A 22964-nucleotide genomic window follows, 5' to 3' on the forward strand; every position below is an offset into this window, starting at 1 on the left:
CTGGCATCCAGCCAGGGCAGAACCACCACAAAAGCTCAAGCTACTGCATTGCTGCTGTCATTCCACAAGTAAAAAAAGCACTAAAATATGTACAAGAAAAAAAGAATATATAATGTGTATAAAATCTTCTTCAATGGTGACACATACAATATAACTACTCTTTGGGCTTTTTGGCAGGGGGTCACTTTTGGCACCAACTTTTTTCCCCAAAATACATCATCTGTATATTGACTGTATCATTTATATGATTTATATGATTTATATGACCATAATTATTGAATAGTCTAAAGGATGGTGCACTGTTTTCACACCTTGAGGATTATACTAAAATTCCTTATCCTTGAAATAAGAGTTGAGATTGCACCTTGTTACATCTTCCCTGGCACTATAAGTGCAACAGAAGTGGATGTTTATTTGGGTCTTGATTCCCGCAGGAGGGTGATTAGAAATAAGAAATGTCCTCTCTTACTGCGTCAGCTACATTTGAGACTGATAGCTTAACTATGGAGATTGCATGCAAGGAAACAGGAATCCTATAGAAAGGACTTGCTCTCCTGTAACTCCATTAATTTCTAATTTACTCAGAATAAAATCATCCTGAGAATTGTGCAATGGTGTAACTATCAACAATAGATTCAATGAAAGCAATACAATTTTTATTTACTGGGCATTACCTGAGTATCTCAGAGTTCTTGGCAAGGTCAGGAGCTTGCTCTATGATGATCACCTTTATGGTATATTGAAAGTGTGATTTTAAAGTAACAACTCTTCTATAGATACAAGTGGCTAATTTAGGAGGCATACAGAATTGCATTATCATCATGGAAAGAAGTGAATCAAGTTTCTGAAAAAGGAAGGCTAATGGCGCTTGATGTACTATGTACATGAATTACAGTAATTGTTATTTTTGTCTGCTCAGGAAACATAAAACCCTTGCATTAATAAAAGATGGTCGTGTTATCGGTGGTATCTGCTTCCGGATGTTCCCCTCCCAAGGATTTACAGAGATTGTTTTCTGTGCTGTGACTTCCAATGAGCAAGTCAAGGTAAAAAGAATTCTGTATTGCAAGTGTTTAGTAAATGGATTTGAATCCCATTCACCCACTGCATAGGCTCCTAATATTTCTAGTCATGTGGAATATACTGCTGAGTTGCCAGACAGAAATAGATTTTGAAAGATACAGAAATTCTGAATATAATAACACAAAAACCAAAGTAAAATGTGCAGATTTAGCATCATCATCATAATAGTAGGATTACCTGTATTTAATTAATGAAATAAAATTTTTCTCATCAGAGCAATAGTGGCCAGTAGTTTGCCATTCCTGGACTTTTCATGCCTCTGTCCCCGGCAGTTGTGTCTCTGTTTAGTGTAACATCTCGTGGTTGACTGAAATGTGTATTCCTAGTGTGGGGCAGTAATTTGTGTTCAAGCACTTTGTGACATTACAAAACTTCAATCAAAATGACATATAATAGAAAAATTAGGTGTAGTTTTACATCTCAAAATAAGCACAGAGTCAATTCTGTACACTCTTTTTTGAGTAAGTGCCACAACATTTTCTCAGAATTTTGAGAATTAGCACCTGTGTTGAAAAAACACAGAGCAGTATGAATACATGAGATTCCTCCAGCTTTTCCAGCTACTCGCCATTTGGTTCAGTGTTTTGCCTTTAGATGGTGCTGTAGCTTCATGATTTTCATTTCAAGAAGCAGGAGCTGAGATGTGGGTTAACTTAGAGTGTATAGCAGTTAACGTGCAAAAATTGTACACCCTGATGCAAAAGACTAACACAGTGGGATTGAAAGTCTGCAACAACTGTTAATGCTCAGGTTATATTTGATATTATTCAACTCTGGTGTTAGAGAGGAGCATTTCCCTACATTATGCAATGACCTGTCAGCATTCAGAGTGTTTTAGCAAATGCAAAGCAGAACAGAATATGCCCTAGTTGTGCTTCACTGCACTACACAGGTCAGGCTGCCAAAGGTGTGTTGTGATTTTCTAGGAATAATCTTTCAAAATAATAGAGCAGATAATTCTGACCCATCAGATTGCCCCCAGGGCTGCATAACACACTATTCATTCTTTTGTCCTCTGGGTGCTTTGCTGAATCAGTTTAGTGTTTCTGAACATTTGCCTTCCCGCTTTTTGCTCTGAGTGAGGTGATCCTGTCAACAGGTAACTGAGAAAAAAAAAATGTTCACACATGGGTGACCTGCCAGGTCTTAGAAAAAATATATTCCTATTTTAATTCACTTTGAGGCTGGAGTAAAAAATATAGGAATTGTTTTCCCATACAAATTGAATTGGTTTTAGGAGGTTTGGTCCGCTGTTACAAAATAATTTAAAGTTTTACTGTACGTGCCTGGGTTTCCTATCTGGCAATTGCCATATTTGGGGCTATGAAATTGTAAATTAAATCAGAAGTTTGTGTTTTCTAATTCATTTTACTGGCTTTTTTACATAAGTAAAAGTTTTCCTAGTTTTTAAGAGCAGAGTAACCAAAAGAAATCCATGTATGTTTCTCCAAGCGTCTTGTTAGTGTCTGCATGGTGAGAAAATTGAAACATATGCAGGAGCAAAACATTATTATGGGCTTACCTATCTACTTTACATTTCTTCATGTCACAGCAGAAGGGGGTGACTATAGCTTCCTTGTCAGTGTGAATAAATGCAACCTTTTGTTTACTTTGGCGCTAAATTTAAATGGAAATCATACCTGTGTGCAGTCAGAAGGTGTAGCCTTTTATTTGATTGTGGACTCTATAATTTTCTGCTCCTTATTATGGTAATTGTTCACTGTTCCTTTTTATGCTTTATGATAAGCTTAGATAATAAATCCCTTGAGACAGAGACTGTTTTGCTACAGGTGCACAGAATACTGGAATAATTTCAGTATTGCTACTGCTTTGTAGTTTTGAAATTATATGGCTCAGAAAGGATGCTCTGTTGTTACAGTATATGCAGTTTTGTTATGGGTGATATGATTTTAATTGTTGATATCTAATTTAAAAGAGGAACAACAACAACAAAAAAAAAAAGAGGTGGGCACCTTGAATTACAGCTTCCATGCTGGGTCACAAAGGTACCCCTACAAAGTTCAAAAGAGTTTGCTCTTGAGTGTGCAACATCCAGTTAATTAAGAGAAAATCTTTTAAACAGGATCTGAAGGCAGGATTACATTTTGAAAAACAGTGTATAATAACCCTGGGTCCCCAAAGTGCAGTCCCCAAAGGCTTTGTCATGGCTTTTTCCTCCTATGTTTCACACAGGGTTATGGGACTCACCTAATGAACCATCTGAAGGAATACCACATCAAACACAACATTCTCAACTTTCTCACGTATGCAGACGAATATGCTATCGGCTACTTCAAAAAACAAGTAAGTTCAATGCAAGAAAATACTTTGTGCAAGAAGTTTTATATCTAGCAGGGTTGAACTAAATAACTAGGCATGACAAAGTAATTGGATAAAATGCATAGTGCAATTTTACGTGTCTATTTTTTATCTATAAAATCTGCCCTGTGTTCATCCCATGTAATGTTTTTGTCTTCTAATACATTTTACTTTGACAGAATCATCTGAACATAAGTATATGGTATAGTCTATAATTTATCTAGTCTAAAAACTAGTAAAATGTCAGTTCATTCTCTGATTCTATAAGAAGTATAAAGAAGGCATACCTGTGAGAGCTGAAAACTTACCTGACCTGCGCTTACAGCTCCTCCTGATTTGAAGCGTGAGGTTCAAAATCAGGAAATATGGCAACGTCTGTTCTGTCAAATAGATTTGATAAACAAGTGTCAACTATCTGGTCAGAAAAATGGAGTCAGATTTTTCTTAGAGGTGTACAGCATTAGGCAATGAAAATGACCTGAATAGTGGGAAATTGCAAACAGGTAGAAGGAAATTTTTTTTCCTTTCATGTCCTGAGGGTGGTGAAATATTGAAAAAGGTTGCTGTGGGAGGTGGTGGAATCTCTGCCCTTTTACAATATCCAGGTCTGGTCATGGCCTCAATCAGCCAGATGTGATGAGACCTGTTCTGAGCTGAGATGGGGCTAGATGACCTCCTCAAGTTCCTTCCAGCCAGTTCTATGGTTCTGTATATAAAACTGGTACAATCTACTCTTCACACATTCAAAATGAAAACAATCTCCCCTATCGCCCTTCTTAGCAATTAACTGTTCTTTTATGAAGTGCCTCCCATGAGAGGGTTTATGCAACACTGAACCATGGTCTGTAACTCACTGTTGTGTTTTTTGTATTTTAACATTATGATAAATTTGGTTCTCAATCCTCATTCATTTCAGTTAAAACAAAAATGTAAAAGGAAAATGGCATAATGACAATATAAGTTCTTTTTTTTTCTTTGTCAGGGTTTCTCCAAAGATATTAAAGTACCAAAAGCAAAATATGTTGGCTACATCAAGGATTATGAGGGTGCCACGTTAATGGGATGTGAATTAAATCCAAGAATCCCCTACACGGAATTTTCTGTCATCATCAAAAAGCAAAAAGAGGTGAATGTTGAAATGAAATGTTTAATGTTACTCTCTATTCAGATGTTTAGAAACAGTTCAGTGGGTGCCAGGCTAGCTCTCTTCTTTGCTTTGGTGCTAAAATTTGAGTGCATACTTTTTATTAGTTAGAATAATCCCTTCATTCAAGTCCCAGTGCCAGATTTTTTTAGTTGAAGCATCAAATTCTAACTTGCTGACTTAACAAGAACAAGACTGTTAAAGTACTGGTATTTTGAGGAGTAATTCACAGTTCAATTTGGTGGTAGTTAACCAAGCAAAATCTTGTGAGATTTATTTTTTATGGTTTTGTCAGTTACTTTCTTCCCTCAGTAGTGTTCATTAGAGTGACATTTAAATGGAGTGTTTGTATTGCATGGCCTGTTTTACTTGGGAAAAAGAGGATTCTTTTTTCCATAATTTCTAAAATATATAAATCAAGGGTAGACTGTCTTAATTTCTTTGGATTTCATGTGGGTTATTCTTTATTTAGTTCTTACTAATATTCTGTATAATAAGGCAGTTTAGCAAAATAATTATGACATTTCCACTTGTGTTTAAATACTTTCCTTGTTTTTTTGAAAAAATACAAATTATAATTTGTTCTTTCAAGATTGTTCAAGCCTGACTTTTTATTTTGTTGAAAAGCTTCTTTATGGAACAATAATTTTTCTTCCAATAGAATGATTTGGCCTGTGCTTGGAGAAGGAAAGACACTTCCTGATGTGATGATGGTTTTACATTTAGTTTACAAGGTTTTTAAACTTATCTTATTGGGAAAGTTTTCATATGTCCATACAACAGGGACCATAAGTTTTTCCCCTTTCATTTCTGCTTGGCTGAATTACCCTTCAGATTCCAGGCTACTGCTGGAATGCCAGCTGCCCCTTAGGGGTGGGATGTTGTCAGTGTGGACAGTGGATGTGTCTGGTAGCCTGTTACATCTCTAGGCATGCCTCACTGCAGCAGTACAGTTCTGGGCCCAAACCATCAATATAACATGCCACTTCCAAAAAACTTGTTAGTTTTCAAAATTTTGCCTCTGGGTCTGCTTTATTAGGTTTTTTCACTCTCTTATTTGTTAGGATGTCCACATTATTCTAAAGAACGTGGAGACATTCCTCTTATAAAGTGCCTTGGTCCTCCAGACATCTCATGTCTAAAATTATTAGGAGGAAAGCTGCTGTTTTGCATTGATCTGTGCTGTTGATCTTCTCTGAGAATAATTACATACAGCTTTGGAACTGCATCTTAGGATTGCCTGCCTACCATTAAAAACACCAATCAGGACTTTTACTCTCCCTGTTGCAAGGAAATTTAGAAATAGCCCCCACAGTCTGCAGTCTCATGAAGAATGTTTGTTTGTCTGTGCATATCTAAGGCAGTGAAAGTGCTACCTGGACATAAAAAGAATTTTGAATGTTGACAGTTGGTATTATGTACCAATTTTCTTGAGTGCTGGTATTGGCCAGTACTAGACATCAGGCTTTTCAGGATCTGTCCTTCTAGAAGTGAAATTTTTCATGGGATCTGAGCTTTTATTTAAAGAACTGGAGTATATGCCTGTGGCTGCTAAGACCATATCACCTGACACTCTACCAGTAGCTTGTTACAGTCACTCTGGAAAATATGACCAGTCCCTCTATGCAAAGCTTTGTGACCTCCTGACTTGTGAGTAATCACTGGTACTGATTGAACAGCTTGCTTTGATCAGGAAGAGCCGCTAGTTCCTAAATTATAAGAAGGGCTTAAGTTGGATTTAATAATTAGTTTAAAATTATTTTTATATTGTGCTGGAATCTGCCCATGGTGCTGTTGTACACTGTATTCCTCTTTTGAAAGTCTGGTTTTATCTTTTTCCCTTCTTTGAGAGAAAATACTATGCATGAGGGAGTGAAGGTCCTTAAAAATATAAATATGTCCATTTTATTATTTCCAAAGAAAATATTCTATCAGACTGACAGTCTGCATGGCTGTGCATTTGTTTACTCCAAGTTATGAAATTTTGAAAGACACATATCCAGGACACACAAAGGTTAGATAAGTATCTAAGTGGGTATCAAGAGCACCAAGGCAAATAGCTTATAATTTGAGGTAATATGATTGCAGAGTAAAACAGAGTTTACCGAGGAGTGGGAAAAGCCTTTCCCTAGCATTTGCAAAGAGAGTAGAATTTTGCTTCTGAAGAGTGGCATAATTCTGACATCCTCCAGAGAAAATCTTTCATGAGAGTATCTTTGATTGATACCTAAGCAGCTCCTACAGGTAGCTATATGGAGACTTTGAAGTGAGTGGGTTTCTAGTTTCTAAAATGTTGGAATATGAACATGTATGTGCATAAAAATGCATGCATTCAATATGTGCCTTGAATTTTTTGACCAGCTGTGCTGAAGCATTTCAGAAGTTGCAGCTGTTGAAAATTTATAGCCAGTTCTCAAACCTTCTTCCAGAAAATTTCCTTCTCTGCCCTGCTCCTGTCTTCCCAAGAGCTGTGCAGCTTGTGATCAACAGTGGAAGCAATGACTCGTTTTCTTCTAGATTTGTACCAAAATAGCTGAGAGACTTAGAGCTTCATTTGCAGAATCAGTGCTTGGTCAGGTAGCTCAGCCCCATTTCCAGCTTCATGGAAAAGGACTGCAAGGATAGGAAGTGAGAATGTTTCTGTTCATCTCAGTTTTGCATTAATGTTCTGGGTGACTTCAGACCAAATAAATTATTTTTTGTTTTCTCTGCTGCTTTATTACAGATCATTAAAAAGCTCATAGAAAGGAAGCAAGCTCAGATACGAAAAGTCTATCCCGGCCTTTCTTGCTTCAAAGATGGAGTACGGCAGATTCCTATAGAAAGCATTCCTGGAATTAGTATGTATCAATCTCTTTTAATGCAGAACAGAAGCAGAATAGACCAAGAAAGGTCTGAGACTAGAAATACTAATGCAGTCACATAGTTCTTTTTGATTAGAATGTAATTGTTTTAGTCTGCTGATTTGATTTCTGTGAAGATTATTGTGTTTCCATTACAACTGCTGTCTTTGAGATTTCCCCAAGGCATCCCAGGCTGATCCTCTTTTATGTACGTGTGTATAATTTTACTTACTTATATGTGATCCCTCTTTGATTTGTATCACAGTGTAGGCAGCAGTTTCCCTCTGGCACCATTTTAATGCACTGAACTCCTGAGCAGCAGTGATTTCTGTTCTAGGCGTGAATGTACAGGACAAAACAGAATTACAAATAATTAAGTATCATATTTTGGGGGACTTTTTTTGGCTATGCTTTTCTACAATTTATTCTTTGTCCCTGGGGAATCAAATTGTATAACTTTGTCATGATTATTCTTTACAGGGGTGGGTTGCAGTAAAATATGTATTGAATTATTGAAAAGAAATGTGTTTCATATAGAAATATTTTAGAATCTTTTCAGCAGTCTGGTGGAAGAGTCATGTAGGAAATTGAATGGAGCTGCGGGCTAGATGGTTATGTTATTTATTAGGAGTAGCTTTTATTAAAACAAACCCATTTTATTGCAGTAGTGCTGAAATGGCTTTTCTTCTTTGAGTTGCAATAACTCAGTTAATGTTTTGACCTACTGTAGTTCCCATATAATATCTCGTGTTGTTGGTATACAGGAGAGACTGGCTGGAAACCAAGCGGAAAAGAAAGAGGGTAAGTGCTACACAAAGCAAAATGTTGAAGCAGTTGGGATATTCCTTTGAGAAAAGTCTTTAGACAATGTCACTTGATATTTCCTTCCATCCACTGGAAATCAAATAATCTACAAGAAATGAGTTCTTAAGTGGCTTTTTGGTGGTATTTTTTATTTTATTTTTTATTATGGGCAAGTGTGGTTTGGGTAGTGGGTTTCTTTTCTGAGGATTTTTGTTTAGGTTTGTTTGCTTGTTTGAAATTTTATTTCTTCCATAAAATGCTTGAAACTTTGGAGTTGCTTTTAAGTAAGATGCAAGTTGTAGGAACAAAGATAAGGGACCCAAACTAATCTTTTTGTATTTATATTTTCCTTCAAGTAAGGAGTCCAAGGATCCAGATCAACTTTACAGCACGTTAAAAACGATCCTGCAGCAAGTCAAGGTGAGTGCTACCTCTAGTTTACTTTCTGTAAAGATTTTTAAATTATTTCCAATATCTAGTTTCCATATTAGATACCTTACTTTTTTCTTTACCAAAGAGCCATCAAAGCGCTTGGCCCTTCATGGAACCCGTGAAGAGAACAGAAGCTCCTGGATATTATGAAGTTATAAGGTTTCCCATGGGTAATGCCATTAACATTTTTTAAGTAGAGTTTAAAAAAATCATTATAGCTGCAGACATAGCAGATAAATTTTAATCTGATTGTTTTATGGTAAAAGATATATGTTACTTGCAGCTGAATACCTTGCAGCTCTGAAGTGTCAAGAGTGTGATGCTATCATTTGAAATTGATGAGTGCTCTGTGACCTTTGTGAAACGTGTGGTGTACGTGTCTGAAATCTTAGTGTGCCCTAGAGAACTCAAACAAGCTCTTAAATGGTGCAGTCAGCTAGAAGCTTTCAGGACTCAGCTGGTGTGGGTGAGTTGTAGGGATACATTCCTGTGTGTGGCAGCTGATCATTGCAGATCCTACTCATATGTTAAAAAAACTGAAGGCAAGGCAAACTTTCAGTAACACCTGAGCATTTGAGTTGCTCTGAAATACAGATTTAAGATTCCTAAATCATATAAAAAATTTTTTTCAAAGGTCACAGGGTTTTCTAACTAAGTCTTAACACTTTGCTCCAATCTAAGTTTAGGAAAATGCTTCATGTAACTAATTTTAAGCTTTTATCTTTATCTTTTAGATCTGCCACAGTTGTCTGAGGTGTTACATTTATTTATTTATTTATTTATTTTTACTTCTAAGTAACACAGCTATTGTTTATGTAGGATTGCTTGCAAAGGGAAGTATACAGCTGCTAATAATGTTTTTCTTTTGACTGCTTCTCTTATGACCCAGCTTTTGACTTCTGGCACATATAATTTCAATGGTAATTCAGTAATACTCTAAAAGAATGCTTGATTCGTGCTGCACCACATTCAAAACTGAATTCTGGCACTCCTCACTCATTTATGCTTACCTCACCTCTATCATTCTGATTACAGTTTCTGAACCCTTTAATATTGTTAGAGAATGAAATACAGGTTCATCGCAGGCTACTAGCCTTCAGTTTCTCAGAGAATAAAAGTATTTGTTCATGTTGCTTTGCATGGGCTCCAAGCCCATGTCTATCAATTTAATTATTCTTTTATATTAAAATTACCATTCCCAAATAGCAGATGTACATATACTTTATAAACCAGTTGCTGGCTTCCTGTACACCCAACACAAATTTATTTTCTACCAATGGAGAAAAAGAATGTGAGTCCCCTTCTTTGTCTGCTTTTCTGAGCAGATCTAGCTCAGAAATCTGTTTAATCTGAACAGTGGTTACAAATAATTTACCTGAGTTGGCAAACTCAAAGTAGAAATGTTGTCTGTCCTTTCCTTGTTCAGATGCATTACACTAGAGATAGGGACAGCAGTTTACTTTGAGGATTAAGCTGAAGTCTTTGGTTTAATTTTGCTTTGTATTTTTTAGCTAAGGAACCCAGCATGACTAAACTGTGCCTTGATTTGTGATACATTCAGATTTCTTTCTGTTCTCCCTGCCAGCATGCTGATACTGTAAAAAGTTGCCCAGACAAGATAGAACAATTGCCTTTATGTTTGTGTACAGACTAAATCGTACAGTTTTTGAGAGGTATAGTTGTAAATTTTTTTTACTACCTCCTAAGGCCAGTTCTCATGTATAAGGTTTTTTACCCCTGTTTTAAATGCACTTCAGAGCACTTAAAACTATATCAAGCAACTATATCACTCTTTGGGGTTTTTTCCCCTTTTCATCTGCCATTCAAAAGCTGTATGGCTGAGTGACAGAGGGAGCCGAACTTTCACTGTGCTTAGAGGAAAACAGCTTAACTCTCTAGCCAGGCAACATTTGCTTTAGGGTGAGCTGAACAGCTTTCTCAGCTGGGTGCTATAATTAGTCTATGCATATCTAGTTTAGGTATAGGCACCTGAATTTCAGACTTAATGGGAGCTGAATGAGCCTTTACTCTTGCAAAATATTGTGCAAGACTAGGGAGTGGCAAGTTCTGTACCACTGGAAAAATATTTGAGAGCATCCATTAAATAATCCCATCTTGTCAATTTAAAGGGTTTCCTCTCTTTTAATAAATTCAAATCTCCCTTAAAAAAACCAAACCCACCCCCCAAAACCCCCCAAACCATTACCAAAACAAAAATACAACCATATTTTTTTAAGTTTAAAGTTAAAAACTTTAATTCCTTTGCATTGGAGGTCTTTGGTCTCTGGTGTCCTTGCAATACTCATTAAGTCTTCTGCATTTCCACTACTTCTGTGACAGTTTCATAAAGGTGCTGCTGATGTCTGGCTCAAGCATTGCTAAAAAACTAGTTAGAGCATCTGAGGTGAGAAAAGCCAAGGCATGCAGCACACCTCCCACTACTTCTATTCCTGTATTCACTCTTAAAACACTTGTAATGTAGACAGAATTTTTAAATGCCTGATGAGAATTACTGGGAAAATGACTATGTGGAGAACAGTGAGATGATTTATATATTTTATGGATGACTGATTTTAGTTTAAAGGAGAATACTTCTTAAAGAATGTTCTGTAAGTAGAAGTTTTGCATGATGCTCTGAAAGCTGGGGAGATCAGTTCTCACATGGTTCTTAAAAAGTATATGCAACTATAAACTCTGAACAGGTAATAAAAATGTGTGTAGAGCGTAGAACAAATTTTTTTTTCAAGGCTTCAAATCCTGCTTGCAGTGTAGACCAATGTATCTTCTCTGCTGAGTTTGCACAGCAGTAAGGATTTTCGTTTAACATACATGTTTTGTGATGTTTGAATTCTTTGCCCATACGCCCTGAAGGCCTCCTCCAGCAGAGCTGAGCACAGGTTGTCTCAGGACAGTCAGAAGAGCATTAGGGACATCTACTAACCACAGGAAACTCAGAGCTCTAAGTATGAGAACAGAACAAAAAAGCTTTAATGTGTTAAAGAATTAAAAATGAATGCTACATAAATTCATCCTTACAGTGAGACATTGCTTAGTTCCAGCAGCTCAGTTCCTTTTGAAGCTAAAATACAGACCCTGCCTGAGATGAAGGCAATTTCCATTCCAAATCCTAGCTTTGCCAGTTCATGTTAAATGGCAAATCAGTCTGAAGGGACACTGCACACAAAACAAATTTGAATCCAACGCTGTTAATCTATTTTTCTTCTGTGCAGATCTCAAAACAATGAGTGAGCGACTCAAGAACAGGTACTACGTGTCTAAGAAATTATTCATGGCAGACTTGCAGCGAGTCTTTACAAACTGCAGAGAGTACAACCCCCCCGAGAGTGAATACTACAAATGTGCCAATATACTGGAGAAATTCTTCTACACAAAAATTAAAGAAGCTGGATTAATTGACAAGTGACACTGTCTTTTTTACTACCAAATAGTGTGCCTATGTTATGGACAGGGAAAACCGTTCTATATCTGAGTTGTGGGACTTTTAAGAAACTTCTGTTTAATACTTAGCACTTTTAAAAACCCTTTTAGTTTTGCAAACATGTATTATACTGAAGTTACAAAAATTATTTTATTAAAATGCTTTATAATGTATTTAATTACGGAATATTTCTTTTGTGTGCCGATTACCTTATGTTCCTAATAATTTTATCAGCTACAGCCTCAGAAACCCCACAAACATGGGGGAAGTTGCACATGTTTGGGAAGATGAAGAAAATTCCCAGACAACAGATGTTATAGCTTACCTAATGTTATAGCTTACCTAATGCAGTACCTATTTGATAAAGTTTTATTATTTTTTTCCAGTAGAAAAAGAAAATTGTAAGGGAAAACAACAGGTGTGGGGGGGTTCTGAAACACTTGTTTCTTTGTAGAATCTTTTTATAAGATATTATTTTTTAAAAGAAACACTCAGCTGGTTGAGAAGCTGTGAGAGAAGAGCAGCCAGTTCTGAAAAAGGACTGCCTGTGATCTTTGATAGATGCAAGTTTTTCTATTCATTTTCAGTTTTGATAAATATTTTACCTGCAAATTGTAATCTCATAACCACTCTTAAAAAAAGAAAAAAGAAAAAAAATCTGGCTAGATGCGCAATGTCATAGTGACTTGGCTTATGCAGGACATAAGTACCCAAAATAACTTTAGAGACTACTTCGCATCTACTAGACAATTTTAATTGGCTTAGTAGAGTTAAGGTTTTATGCACTTCGTGATCCACTCTACTTACTACTCCTCACTGCTAAATTCTTTAGATTGTTCAGCAGAAATAAGACTATTGTACACAAAGGAAGAGAACATAGGACAGCTTTGAGCTTAGATACTTGGCTCCGTGGTAAACTGGATTTTCTACCAAGCTTTATTATAAATGCATATTAACTGTGATTATTTAGACCCAGGAACATATTAACATTATACAACTCTTAGTATATCTTCAAAAGGAACATGCACTCATATATACATATAATATATATACGTTTTGCTGCTTACACTACATTTAAGAGGTACACCTAAATCCTTAATGGAGATCAGTACAGGCCAAAAAGCTGTCCCTCGACATATTCTAATTAGAGTTTGTAAATTATAACTGCTTTTGTGAAAAACAGATTAAACTTTCATTCTTGGTGTTTTATATTTACAGATGTTACACTGGTAAAATTCAAGTTATGAGACTGAGAAAACCAATCCTGTGCTGTGTCAAAGAATCTATTCCTGCAAAATGCCTGTGCAATTTTAGATTCAGCAAGGAGATGTCAGGAACTATCTAGAAGTAGTAAATGTGGTACCCAAGGTATTCAAAATATTAATGCTGGACTTGCCATCGTGTTTTGTATGAATTTAGTCTGACCTACATTGGGATCTATAACAAAGGTACAGTGAGTACTTTTTCTTTAATAGCCAGAACAGGATACTATAAACCTGTTTTGTAGATTGGGCCTACAGCTGCACCTGTTAAGCTTGGTAACCTGTGAATTTTTGTTATTTTCAGAGTAGATTTTCTTATCGTCTTTCAATCAGATTGTCTCTTCTATATTGAAACGTGTTTTCTAATTTAAGAATTAATATTTTCATAGATACTGTGCAATAAAGTTATGGTAGGATATGTGGTTTTGCAAATGCTTTAACAGCTGATGAACTTTACATTTGTCAAATTAATATATTGTACTGGTACAGAATAGTTTTAAATTATATATGTACAAAACCCTACTTATTTTGGTCTCTTTTTTTCATTACTTGGTACTTCATCACTTCAATTTTTCAAGCTTGCTCAATCCAGTAAGAAAAAACTACCCAGACCCGCTACACCTGCCTTGGGTTGCTCTACAATCACCCCCTTCTTTTTCTCTCGCTGCTAAAACAGCTGTTGCAGATTTGTTTAATGAAAGAGCAACTAAGGTTCACAGAATACCCTCAAAGGTCATTAAGTGCACCTCTAATGTGAATGGCTGATACAGGGATAGTACCCACAACCTTGGCATTATTGGGATCAGGCTCTAACCAATATCGTTCAACCAGTCTACTTAAATTCCTCTAGTCCTAGAATTCCAGACTGAGATGGTGACACCTTGCAGCTAGAATTTTAGGATACAAAGGTAAAGCTAAGTTTCCATTCAAACATCCAAAGGCTGTGTTGTAAACACAGCTACTGCAGCTCAGTAGCTGCAGCTAGTATTATTATTGAGAGCCGCAGAAACAGAAGAAGTTACAAATAAAATTAGTAGTTTTATTACTGAAAGGGAGAGATCTTGCACCTATTGAAGTGGGATAGGCAGTCTTACAAAACAAAGAAAGAGCGTGTAGTTTTTGTATTTTCCCATTAGGTGTTTAGAATGAAGCTTTCATTTGAGTATTCACAAACCTATTAATACTTGTGTGTCTCAAGCAAAGTGAAAACAGTTTGAGTGGTGGACAGTTGATAACACTGTTTTCTGCTGTGCAGCCTAGTGTGGCACCAAATAGCACAAGCTCAAATGTGGCACCTCTTCCTCTGGGAGAGGCACTGGGCAAAGCAGGGACAAAATTATAATAAACTGTTACGAATGTCCCAAAACAGTTGGGATCCAAGTGGAGCCTTCTGCATCAACCTTTACAAGAAATTTGCTTTGTTTCTGTGGTTGATGCTAACTTGCTCTCAATGCAGGACCAACAAAGCCTAAATTGCTGCTTTTGAGAGCTGCAGCTACAGAATCAAATTGCAGCTGCTGAGTTGCTTCTGGACAGTGCTTATGCCACCACATAAGATGGGGAGAGAGTACACAGGCCTGTAATGCCCACTGCTGGAATCAGTGCCCTTGGAGCAACTATGGAAACTGCCAAAAACCACTAATTTACTCAGAGCTGTTTCAAAATACTAAGATGTTTATTATAAGATTCTACATGAAACTACCCATCACACAAGATCTGTACAAACAGTTATTAAAAATACTTGCTGCTCAAAACATTTTTAGTGCTTAAAGTTCACCCACACAATGACATTCACCATCATATCCATCAGAGATTTCTCATATACTCCCAGATCCATTCAAAAGGAGCTTGAATAGAATCACTTTAGTTATAAAAGTAATCATATCATTAAAAACAAGTCACTAGAAAAAATCCAGGCCCCCTTAATCTGATGTCTTGAATACTAGACACACAACTATTTACATATTTATATAACATGTTGTGCAACAAAATATTTCATCCAGGAAATTACTTTCTTCATGGCAGAAGCATGGTTTTGCTGAGAATCTCAAAGGCAACTAACCAATTTCTCATTTGATATTTTCATAGAATCTTACGAGAATGTCGCTTAGCATCTTTTTTCAGCTTGAAAACTGGAGAACACAGGAACTTTGTATCTGTAAATGGATCTCCTCTCCTGAGTTTCCTGTTTGAAAAAAAAAAAAAAAGGCAAAACTGAGTTCTGTTCCCTACATCACTTAAAACAATAACTTTCAGCTAGTAAGCTCCATTTCGTACAAACTAGGATGTATTATTAACTCTAGAATTTGAGTTCTTCAAGCTCTTTTTCTAAGGTCTTGTTTTCAAGATCTAAATAAGCCTTTCAAATCCTGTATTGGATGGAATATCTTGACTTTATGTCAAACTGAAAAAACACCTACCCTACAATACTTGGTTCTTTGTAGTTCACAGTACCAGTACAGCTTCGCCGCGTGCGTTTTGGTGTCTGAGGTCCTTCACCTTCAGGGACGATTTCTGCATCCCCAGTGCTGGGGAGCACTGCAGCTGTGTTGGTAACATCACAGAGATGCCCACGAGATGGCTCAGAAGGCTGCTCTGTGAAGAAATTAGGCACAGTTCAGTTCATTCAGGTAAGCAAGCTTTAAAGAAAATCTAACCATTCTTAAAACATTTCTCTTTTAGTTGCTATTAAAAAAAAAAACCCTAAAATAAAAAAGCCTAAATCTCCTAAACAATGTTATTCTTCAAGAAAACAAAACCAATTACAGAACACTTTCTGTACTTACTAATAGATTTATCACTTGATTTGTTTTCAGTCTCTTCTTCATGACAGAGCTTCTGCTCATGCTGTGCCAAACATCTTTTAGACCTTGGCCGGATTGGTAACTTAGGGCTCTCATCCACTGAACTTCGCCTTTTCTTTGGTTTACTCTTGTAAGGCTCATAGAGGCTGTCATCTGAGTCACCTGCAGTACTGCTTGACTCAATGGTATTGGTTTCAGCTGAGTCTTCTTCGTCCTCCACTTCAGTATCACTGTCATTCTCCTTGTTTTGTCGAAAAGGTGTATGATGGACACTCTCTTCCAAATGAAAGTCATAAGCATCACTGATACCACCCAAGAAATTCCGTTTTTCTTTAGAAGCCTCTTTATCCAGTTTTCCTGGTCTTTGTTGGGAAGTCAGTGGCCATTCCAGTTTTCCTTTCTGGTGCTTTTCTTTCCTTCGTTGAGGGTTTTGTCTGCTTTTACACTCTGGTTGTTTAAGATCAGAATTACGTTTTAATTTGAACTGTGCAGTTTCAGAAGTTTTCTGCCTCAACGCCGGCTCTGAATTGATCTTGCTTTCATTCAAGTGAGGAACAGCTGCATTTATATTTTCTGTAGCACACTTCTCTAGACTTTCCTCAAGCCTAATTTCATCCTGTTCAGAAAGTTCTTTTACTGAATCAGGTGCTTCTAAATGGTCCAAGAGTCCAGTACAAATTACATCAGGGCTCCTCATCGTTGAAAAGTGACGTCTGGTGGATACACTTTTTGGTAACACGCTACGAAATCCAAACTTGACACTTGAAGAAACATTTTCCAGCTCTGGCTCTGTGTTGTTCAGATGAAAATCAGATGGCTGTCCTTGTAGTTGAAGAGAAAATGTCATATTAAAGGCAGACAGAAAAACCATGTTAAGATCTTGAGCAAAAATTCTGAACCTGTCAAAAATTCAGACTATTCTTTGGATTTTCTCCAGATCTTCATAAACTAGAGTCTGGCAATTGTGATAAGCTCTATTTAATATAGCTTTCATGCAGAAAGAAGTTAGGTAATATAACACTAGTATTTTCCTCTGAACTGTTCCTTTTGGAAAGTTATTTACAGATCATTTATTTTCCTGAGTATTTTGCTTTGATAGCAAGTTTTTATTGATTCCATAAATGCTAATGACTGTATAAGGGCAATTTTACTTGGTTGAACTGTTTGGTACATAATGAAACTGGATTGCAGCTATAGAGAAGGTAAAGCAGTTTCAAATTCCACCCCATTTTGCTGGACATCTTCATTCAAACATTTTACCAGCATTACTATTTCCCCTTTATGACAAGAAGCAGAAAGTTACTTAACAGTTCCTTCAAAAGCAGCAATTCTTTAAACTTGTATTCACACATTGTTTTCCTAATTCAAAAACAGAGCAATGTCTGATACTTTGATTTAGTTACCTTCACTTGGAATAATTTTGGTAAAGGAAATGTCACTGTCAGATTCCACACAGATCTTTGACAAGGAATTTCTGTCACCACCAGCTTCCATCCCACTTGGAAGTACAGGGCCATCTTCAAGAGCGCACTTTAGAGGTCCTCTAGAGAAAATACCAAAGGTAGTATTTACTAAACAGCAATAGAGTTTAACACAAGGAACAGTTTTCATTACACAGGGTTGCTTCCCTTTTTCCAGTCAGAAAATTAAACTTCCTGTAACAGATTTTCCAAACACAGACAGGCATTAATCAATGATACTTACATTGAAAGTGCTGATTCTGTGACACTGCAACTGTTTCCAGGACCTGAAGAAAGCACTCTTTGATTCTGTCAACAAAATAAATCTTACTGTGATTAAATGGCTGAAACAAGCTTGCACCATCTCCAAATTTTAGACAACAGCCAAGTTACCCCAGGAAGTACCAAAGAGGCTCTTGACTCTCTTTCTGGGTAGCTAACACTAAGTGCTGTGGGTGTTAGCCAGCCACCTTCTCAGCCTCTGCACATCAGCACATTCATCCCCATCTCAATCCTACAGCAAGCAGACAGGAGAAGAAACTGTGCATAAAACCCCAGAAAATCAGGGTGCTCCAACCACCTCCTAGCAGAGCCTCAGTCCCACTTATAACTTACTGACACACTCCCACACTGTGCACCCCGAGATACCAGGAACTGTAGGACTAGTCCTTCCTCTAAAAATCTGTGTGCATCTATGGCAGAAGAAGTGAAGAAGACCTGCTCCTCAAGAGGAAAAGGCACTTACTACGTCTGTGGAACACAAGTTCTTTGCTGGGCCAAGGAGAGTGACCGAGTCCAGTAAATTCTGAGAGACTTTGGAAATTATCTCCTTCAAGGCTGACAGTCGGGTCTAATGGACAAAGGAAGGACAGTAACACTGTTACTATCATACTCTACTACCAACTACAAACTCATCAGCATTATAACTAAAATCTGAAGCAACCTCTGTCAGGTGCCTTCATATGTGATGTACTAACTACAAACTCATCAGCATTATGAGATAACTAAAATCTGAAGCAACCTCTGTCAGGTGCCTTCATATGTGATAAGCTCCCTACAAAATTCACAGAAGATAGACTTTAATTTTTGTTAACTAAGAGTAAACATAAAATCTTTCTTACTTTAAGTAAATGAGAAAAAAATTTCATTACCACTTGTCAAGGTATCCAAACCAGCATACCAAGTCAGGTGAAAAAAACCCCATTGAACATACTGAGTTAATGTTTTATGAAACATTTAAGATCATAAAAAATATCTATCAATTGATTGGTACAGATTCTGATGTTCAGCTTCACCAGCTCATATAGTTGTCATTAAAAATACCTCCACATGTCGTTGTTCTTGCTGGAATCTATGATTTCTTTGCAAGTCAAACATCTGAGCCTTTAAAATGTGATAATCTTTCCTTAGCTGAAGAATGGTAGCTTCAGCTTCCCTCAGTTTGAGCTTGTGTTCTTGCAAGGACAGAGCCAGATCTCTGTTGTTTGCTTGAATGATCTTCATTTTGTTGGAGTTGTTGGCTGCAACGCAACAGCGAGTGTTTCAAATGGGATTGAAAAGAAAACAAACAAATTATAAATCCTAAGATATTTAAGCATCTTACTTGCTCTTTTGGTCTTTACGGTGGAGAACTGGGTAGTTTTACCGAGCCTTGACCATTTCTGAGTTCTTTTCTCTCTCATACGCTGTTTTATATCACTCAGACTGTCTTTGAAGGACTTCCTCGAGGTTTCTGCCATCTTCTCCGTTTAAAAGTAGGAAGTGTGAGGAACCCACGAAGCTGGGGCTGCACCACGCACCCTCAACGCCTAAAGAGAAGGCACAGGAACGGACGAGTAAAGCTCGGGGCAGGTTTAAGCGGAGATACACATACAGCCAAGACCCACAGCTAGGAAAAGACAGGCGGCTCTGGCCGTTCTCACGGCAGCTGCTGCAGCGAGGCCGCAGTCCCGACCGCGCGGTGCCTGAGCTGGAACGCTCGGTGCCCGCGTCAGGGCCGGGTAGGGCTTTAAACACCGGGGCGGGAGCCAAGAGCTCGCCTGGGGCCTCCCGAGGCGCCGGCAGCCGGGCCCCGGCTCCTCTGAGCGCAGGCACAGCGCCCCAGCACCCCGCACCGGCCGGCCGTACCTCCTCGGAAGGGCGAGCGCAGAGCCGGGCCCCTCCCCGCGACCGGCTGCGGCCGCCCGAGCCCCCGGCGGAGGTGGAAGGGTCCGCACGGATCCGGGTGCAGCAGCGGCCCGGATTTTCCCTCGTCCCGCAGCTCGGTGCTCCCCGGTCTCCCCGCGGCCCGGCTGTGCCCGCTCCGGCCGCGCCCGGGAAGCGCAGCAGCGGCCGCTGTGCGCCGCGAGACGGCACCACCCGCACTCGCCGCCGCCACGCGCCGTTCAAACCCCACCGCCGCCGCCTCCCATTGGTGCGCCCCGAGGCTCGCGTCACGCCGCGAGCGCCGCGCGCAGCCGCGTCTGGCCCCGCCTGGCCCCGCCCACCTCCGGCCCTTCCTCAGTAACCGCGGGGCAGCGGTGGGGTCAATAACCTCGGGTTAAACGGCAGGGCCGGGAGATTTAACTCCTTAATTAAACTCCTTAACTTGTGGTGCTTTATTATTTGTGGTCGCTTCTTGCCGCAGTAGCAGGATGACCTCTCACGTTCTGTGAAAGTTGCGCTGTGAGAGTTACCCACGGCCAGGCAGACCGTGAAGTGTATCACAAGCACGAGAGGAAAGCCAATGTCTTTACAAACGATTTGATGGGTGAAGGTGTGGGTGTTGAAGTCTCTGAATTGGGTCCTGGTGTCTCTAACTTCGGGCAGCAGGTTTGTTGCAGAGCCCAGGCAGCTTGGCTTGTGGAACAAACAAGGGTCTGCGCAAACCCGAGTAGCTAAACTTTGGGGTGAAATAGTAGGTTCAAGGAGGGAATGTGTGGCAGGCGGGTCGGGAAGGCTGTACCTTCCTAGTGCCTCAGCAGTGGGGAAGGGAAGAGGGCAACTTGCGGCTGGGAGTTTAGGATAAAAGGAGGCTGTGCCCCCCCCCCCAAAACCTCGGGAGAGAAAAGCCTGCATCTGTGTGTCCCGGTGGACTCTTTATTAGAATAAAGTTACAGGACTCCTCTGTCACTTTTTTGGATATAAACCTCTCTGGCATTTGTGGATTTTCCTGACAAGCTTGAGGGAACTTGCATCTTCTGTGTGCTTATACGCATCTTTACCACGGCGTGCTGAACCTTGACTAACCACTGAGGGAAATGGGAGGAAAAAAAATCAGCTAAATGATGGCTTATTAGCAGAATAAATGGTATTCTCTAGTCTGTTAAATCAGTGTTTCATAGCTGCTACACTTTGTTTTTCTTGTCTTACAGCTATTCCTGGTTTTATTCATTACAGCTTGGATGTGTTGTAGCAATCTGATTTCAAACTTGAACAGTTCTCATGGATCATGACAGAAACCATGATGTTTGTGCTTTTGTCCTTTCTCACTCCTTGCAAACTCATGTAATTTTTCCAGTTCAGCCTTGAAGGCCTCACTTATGTAGTTTTGAAGTAGTATAAATGAATATTTAACTTTCTCTCCTACTTCATCAATAGATACTATTAAAGCTGGTGTTGCATTCCTGTTAGCAGACAAGTTGTCCTGCAAACCCAGCCCTGGATGCAGTGTGACCATTCACTTTGGAGACATGAGATCATGTAAAAAACTCATATTTCCTTTAGGATTCAGCATGAAAAACTATGAGCAATTTGCACACGTTATCGATCCACTTACTAGTAACACACAAAATCACAGCAACCCACAATCTTAGTTTCTCACTACATGTGGTTTTTTTTTTTTCTCATCTGCTTGATGAACCTAAGTAACATTTACCCACCCATCCTTCCAGCCCCAAAAAACAAAACGAAACTTCACAGGCTTGGAGGAAAAAGAAAGATTTTTATTTAAAACCCAACCAAGCAACCAAGAAACCCCAAACCTCCTCAGTTTCTCTTCCCCTCTCCCTCCCCTGCCAAACCAGAAGAAAAATAGAGGCCTTCTGGACATCAAGAATCGCACAGTCTGAAGAAATGCTGGTTTTCTGCTATTGTATGATTGGCTTCACATCCCCTTCCCTCAGGCCTCTCACTGTTTTAAAGGTCATAATTGGGCACACTCCTCCACTCAGCTGCAGCAAACTGTGTCACCTGGAGCATTGCAAATCTCTCTGTCTCTAAACATAGATGAAACTATCTGGTTGAACTCAGCTGCTGGATTGTTTTTCAGCTTTTTTTTTTTTTTTCTTTTTTCCCAGCTAGGCACAGCTATTCTAACCCAAAGCAATACCTTTCCCTACAGACTTTGTCTTGCTTAAAGGCAGCAGGTGTTTTGCATTTGGCCAAGTAACAATTAATAGTTCCCAGCAATGCTGGTAAGGTTTTTTATCTATTAGCCATTTATTAGCTTGGCACAAATACACTGATTGTGATTAAATGAACCCTGTTTTGATTTAAAAATAATGCTTTTCTCATTGTAATCTAAGTGCTATCCTTCATTAATTTTTTTTTGTCCTGAGTATACTTATATCACCTTTTTTTTTCGTTCTATTATTTCCATCAGTTTTGTTACAGCTCTTTCAGAACCGCTTTGGAATCTTTCTGCAGATTGTCTTTTATTTCCTGTATTTGAATTTTTACATCCTGATAATCACATTTTGACTGTTACTGAGGTGTGCTCCTTTGTGCATTAGTCTCATCTCTAGACAGTTTTGTTTCTATTAGATTATTTGCAGGCTACACCCTCTGTATTATTTTACTTATTTATAGCGGAGGATTCCAAGTAGTGAATTTTTCTAGCTCAACTGAATCTTTGCTGTAAGGAATTTCACGTTTTCCTCTATAAAGATTGATGCTGTCATTGCTGCCAGACTTGCTGTGGATTATTAGTTGATTTCTAGCGGGTGTACTCATGTGGCAAAACAGCTGCTGCTGTGACTGGAATTGCAGTATGGAAAGATTTGCTCTCATATTTATTGTCTTGCATTGCAAGGCAAGAGTTGCTTCATATAATGACAGCAAATTACAGGAATCAGAGCCATGATTCTGGGAGAGTTCTGGCTACTTCTTATCAGAGTTGTCTGAGTGTGATGTTACATGGTGATGTCCAATACATTCTGTTAGCGCTCAAAGTTAGAAAGTTGTTTTTTCCCAAGTAAGCAAATAATCAGATATTAAATATCCTGTGCAAATTTAAATAAGTTACTTCTATTGATACCAAAACTAATGTCTTCAAATAAATGGATTTTAAACTTTTTGAGTGAATGCATATGAGAGGCATTGATAATAATTGATGGAAAATATTTTTAAAACTCTTACTGGTTTCAATAACAGGATGAAGTGTATGGCTCTATAA

The 22964-nt window shown here is 38.5% G+C and overlaps 2 protein-coding genes across 2 annotated transcripts in view; one reads left to right on the forward strand and one right to left on the reverse strand.

Moving 5' to 3' along the window:
• KAT2B (lysine acetyltransferase 2B) overlaps window positions 1-13848 on the forward strand; it is a 41253-nt gene extending 27405 nt beyond the window's left edge. The window contains exons 12-19 of the mRNA XM_041411447.1: window positions 920-1046; window positions 3277-3387; window positions 4385-4528; window positions 7272-7386; window positions 8154-8190; window positions 8550-8613; window positions 8711-8795; window positions 11856-13848. Coding sequence (XP_041267381.1) covers window positions 920-1046; window positions 3277-3387; window positions 4385-4528; window positions 7272-7386; window positions 8154-8190; window positions 8550-8613; window positions 8711-8795; window positions 11856-12049 — 877 coding nt within the window. The 3' untranslated portion in view covers window positions 12050-13848. The remainder of the gene's footprint in view (window positions 1-919; window positions 1047-3276; window positions 3388-4384; window positions 4529-7271; window positions 7387-8153; window positions 8191-8549; window positions 8614-8710; window positions 8796-11855) is intronic.
• Window positions 13849-15408: 1560 nt separating this feature from the next.
• Window positions 15409-19329, reverse strand: SGO1 (shugoshin 1). The gene is made up of 8 exons (XM_041411448.1): window positions 19194-19329; window positions 18914-19110; window positions 18336-18440; window positions 17835-17899; window positions 17534-17673; window positions 16113-16952; window positions 15747-15921; window positions 15409-15511 (listed from the first exon to the last, which is right to left on the reverse strand). Exons 1-8 carry the CDS (start codon window positions 19327-19329, stop codon window positions 15409-15411), a joined length of 1761 nt encoding a protein of 586 aa, XP_041267382.1.
• Between the last annotated feature and the right edge of the window lie 3635 nt (window positions 19330-22964).

Source organism: Onychostruthus taczanowskii, unplaced genomic scaffold (assembly GCF_017590055.1).
Source record: "Onychostruthus taczanowskii isolate IOZ18803 unplaced genomic scaffold, ASM1759005v1 scaffold36, whole genome shotgun sequence".
In the NCBI taxonomy this organism is placed as follows: domain Eukaryota; kingdom Metazoa; phylum Chordata; class Aves; order Passeriformes; family Passeridae; genus Onychostruthus; species Onychostruthus taczanowskii.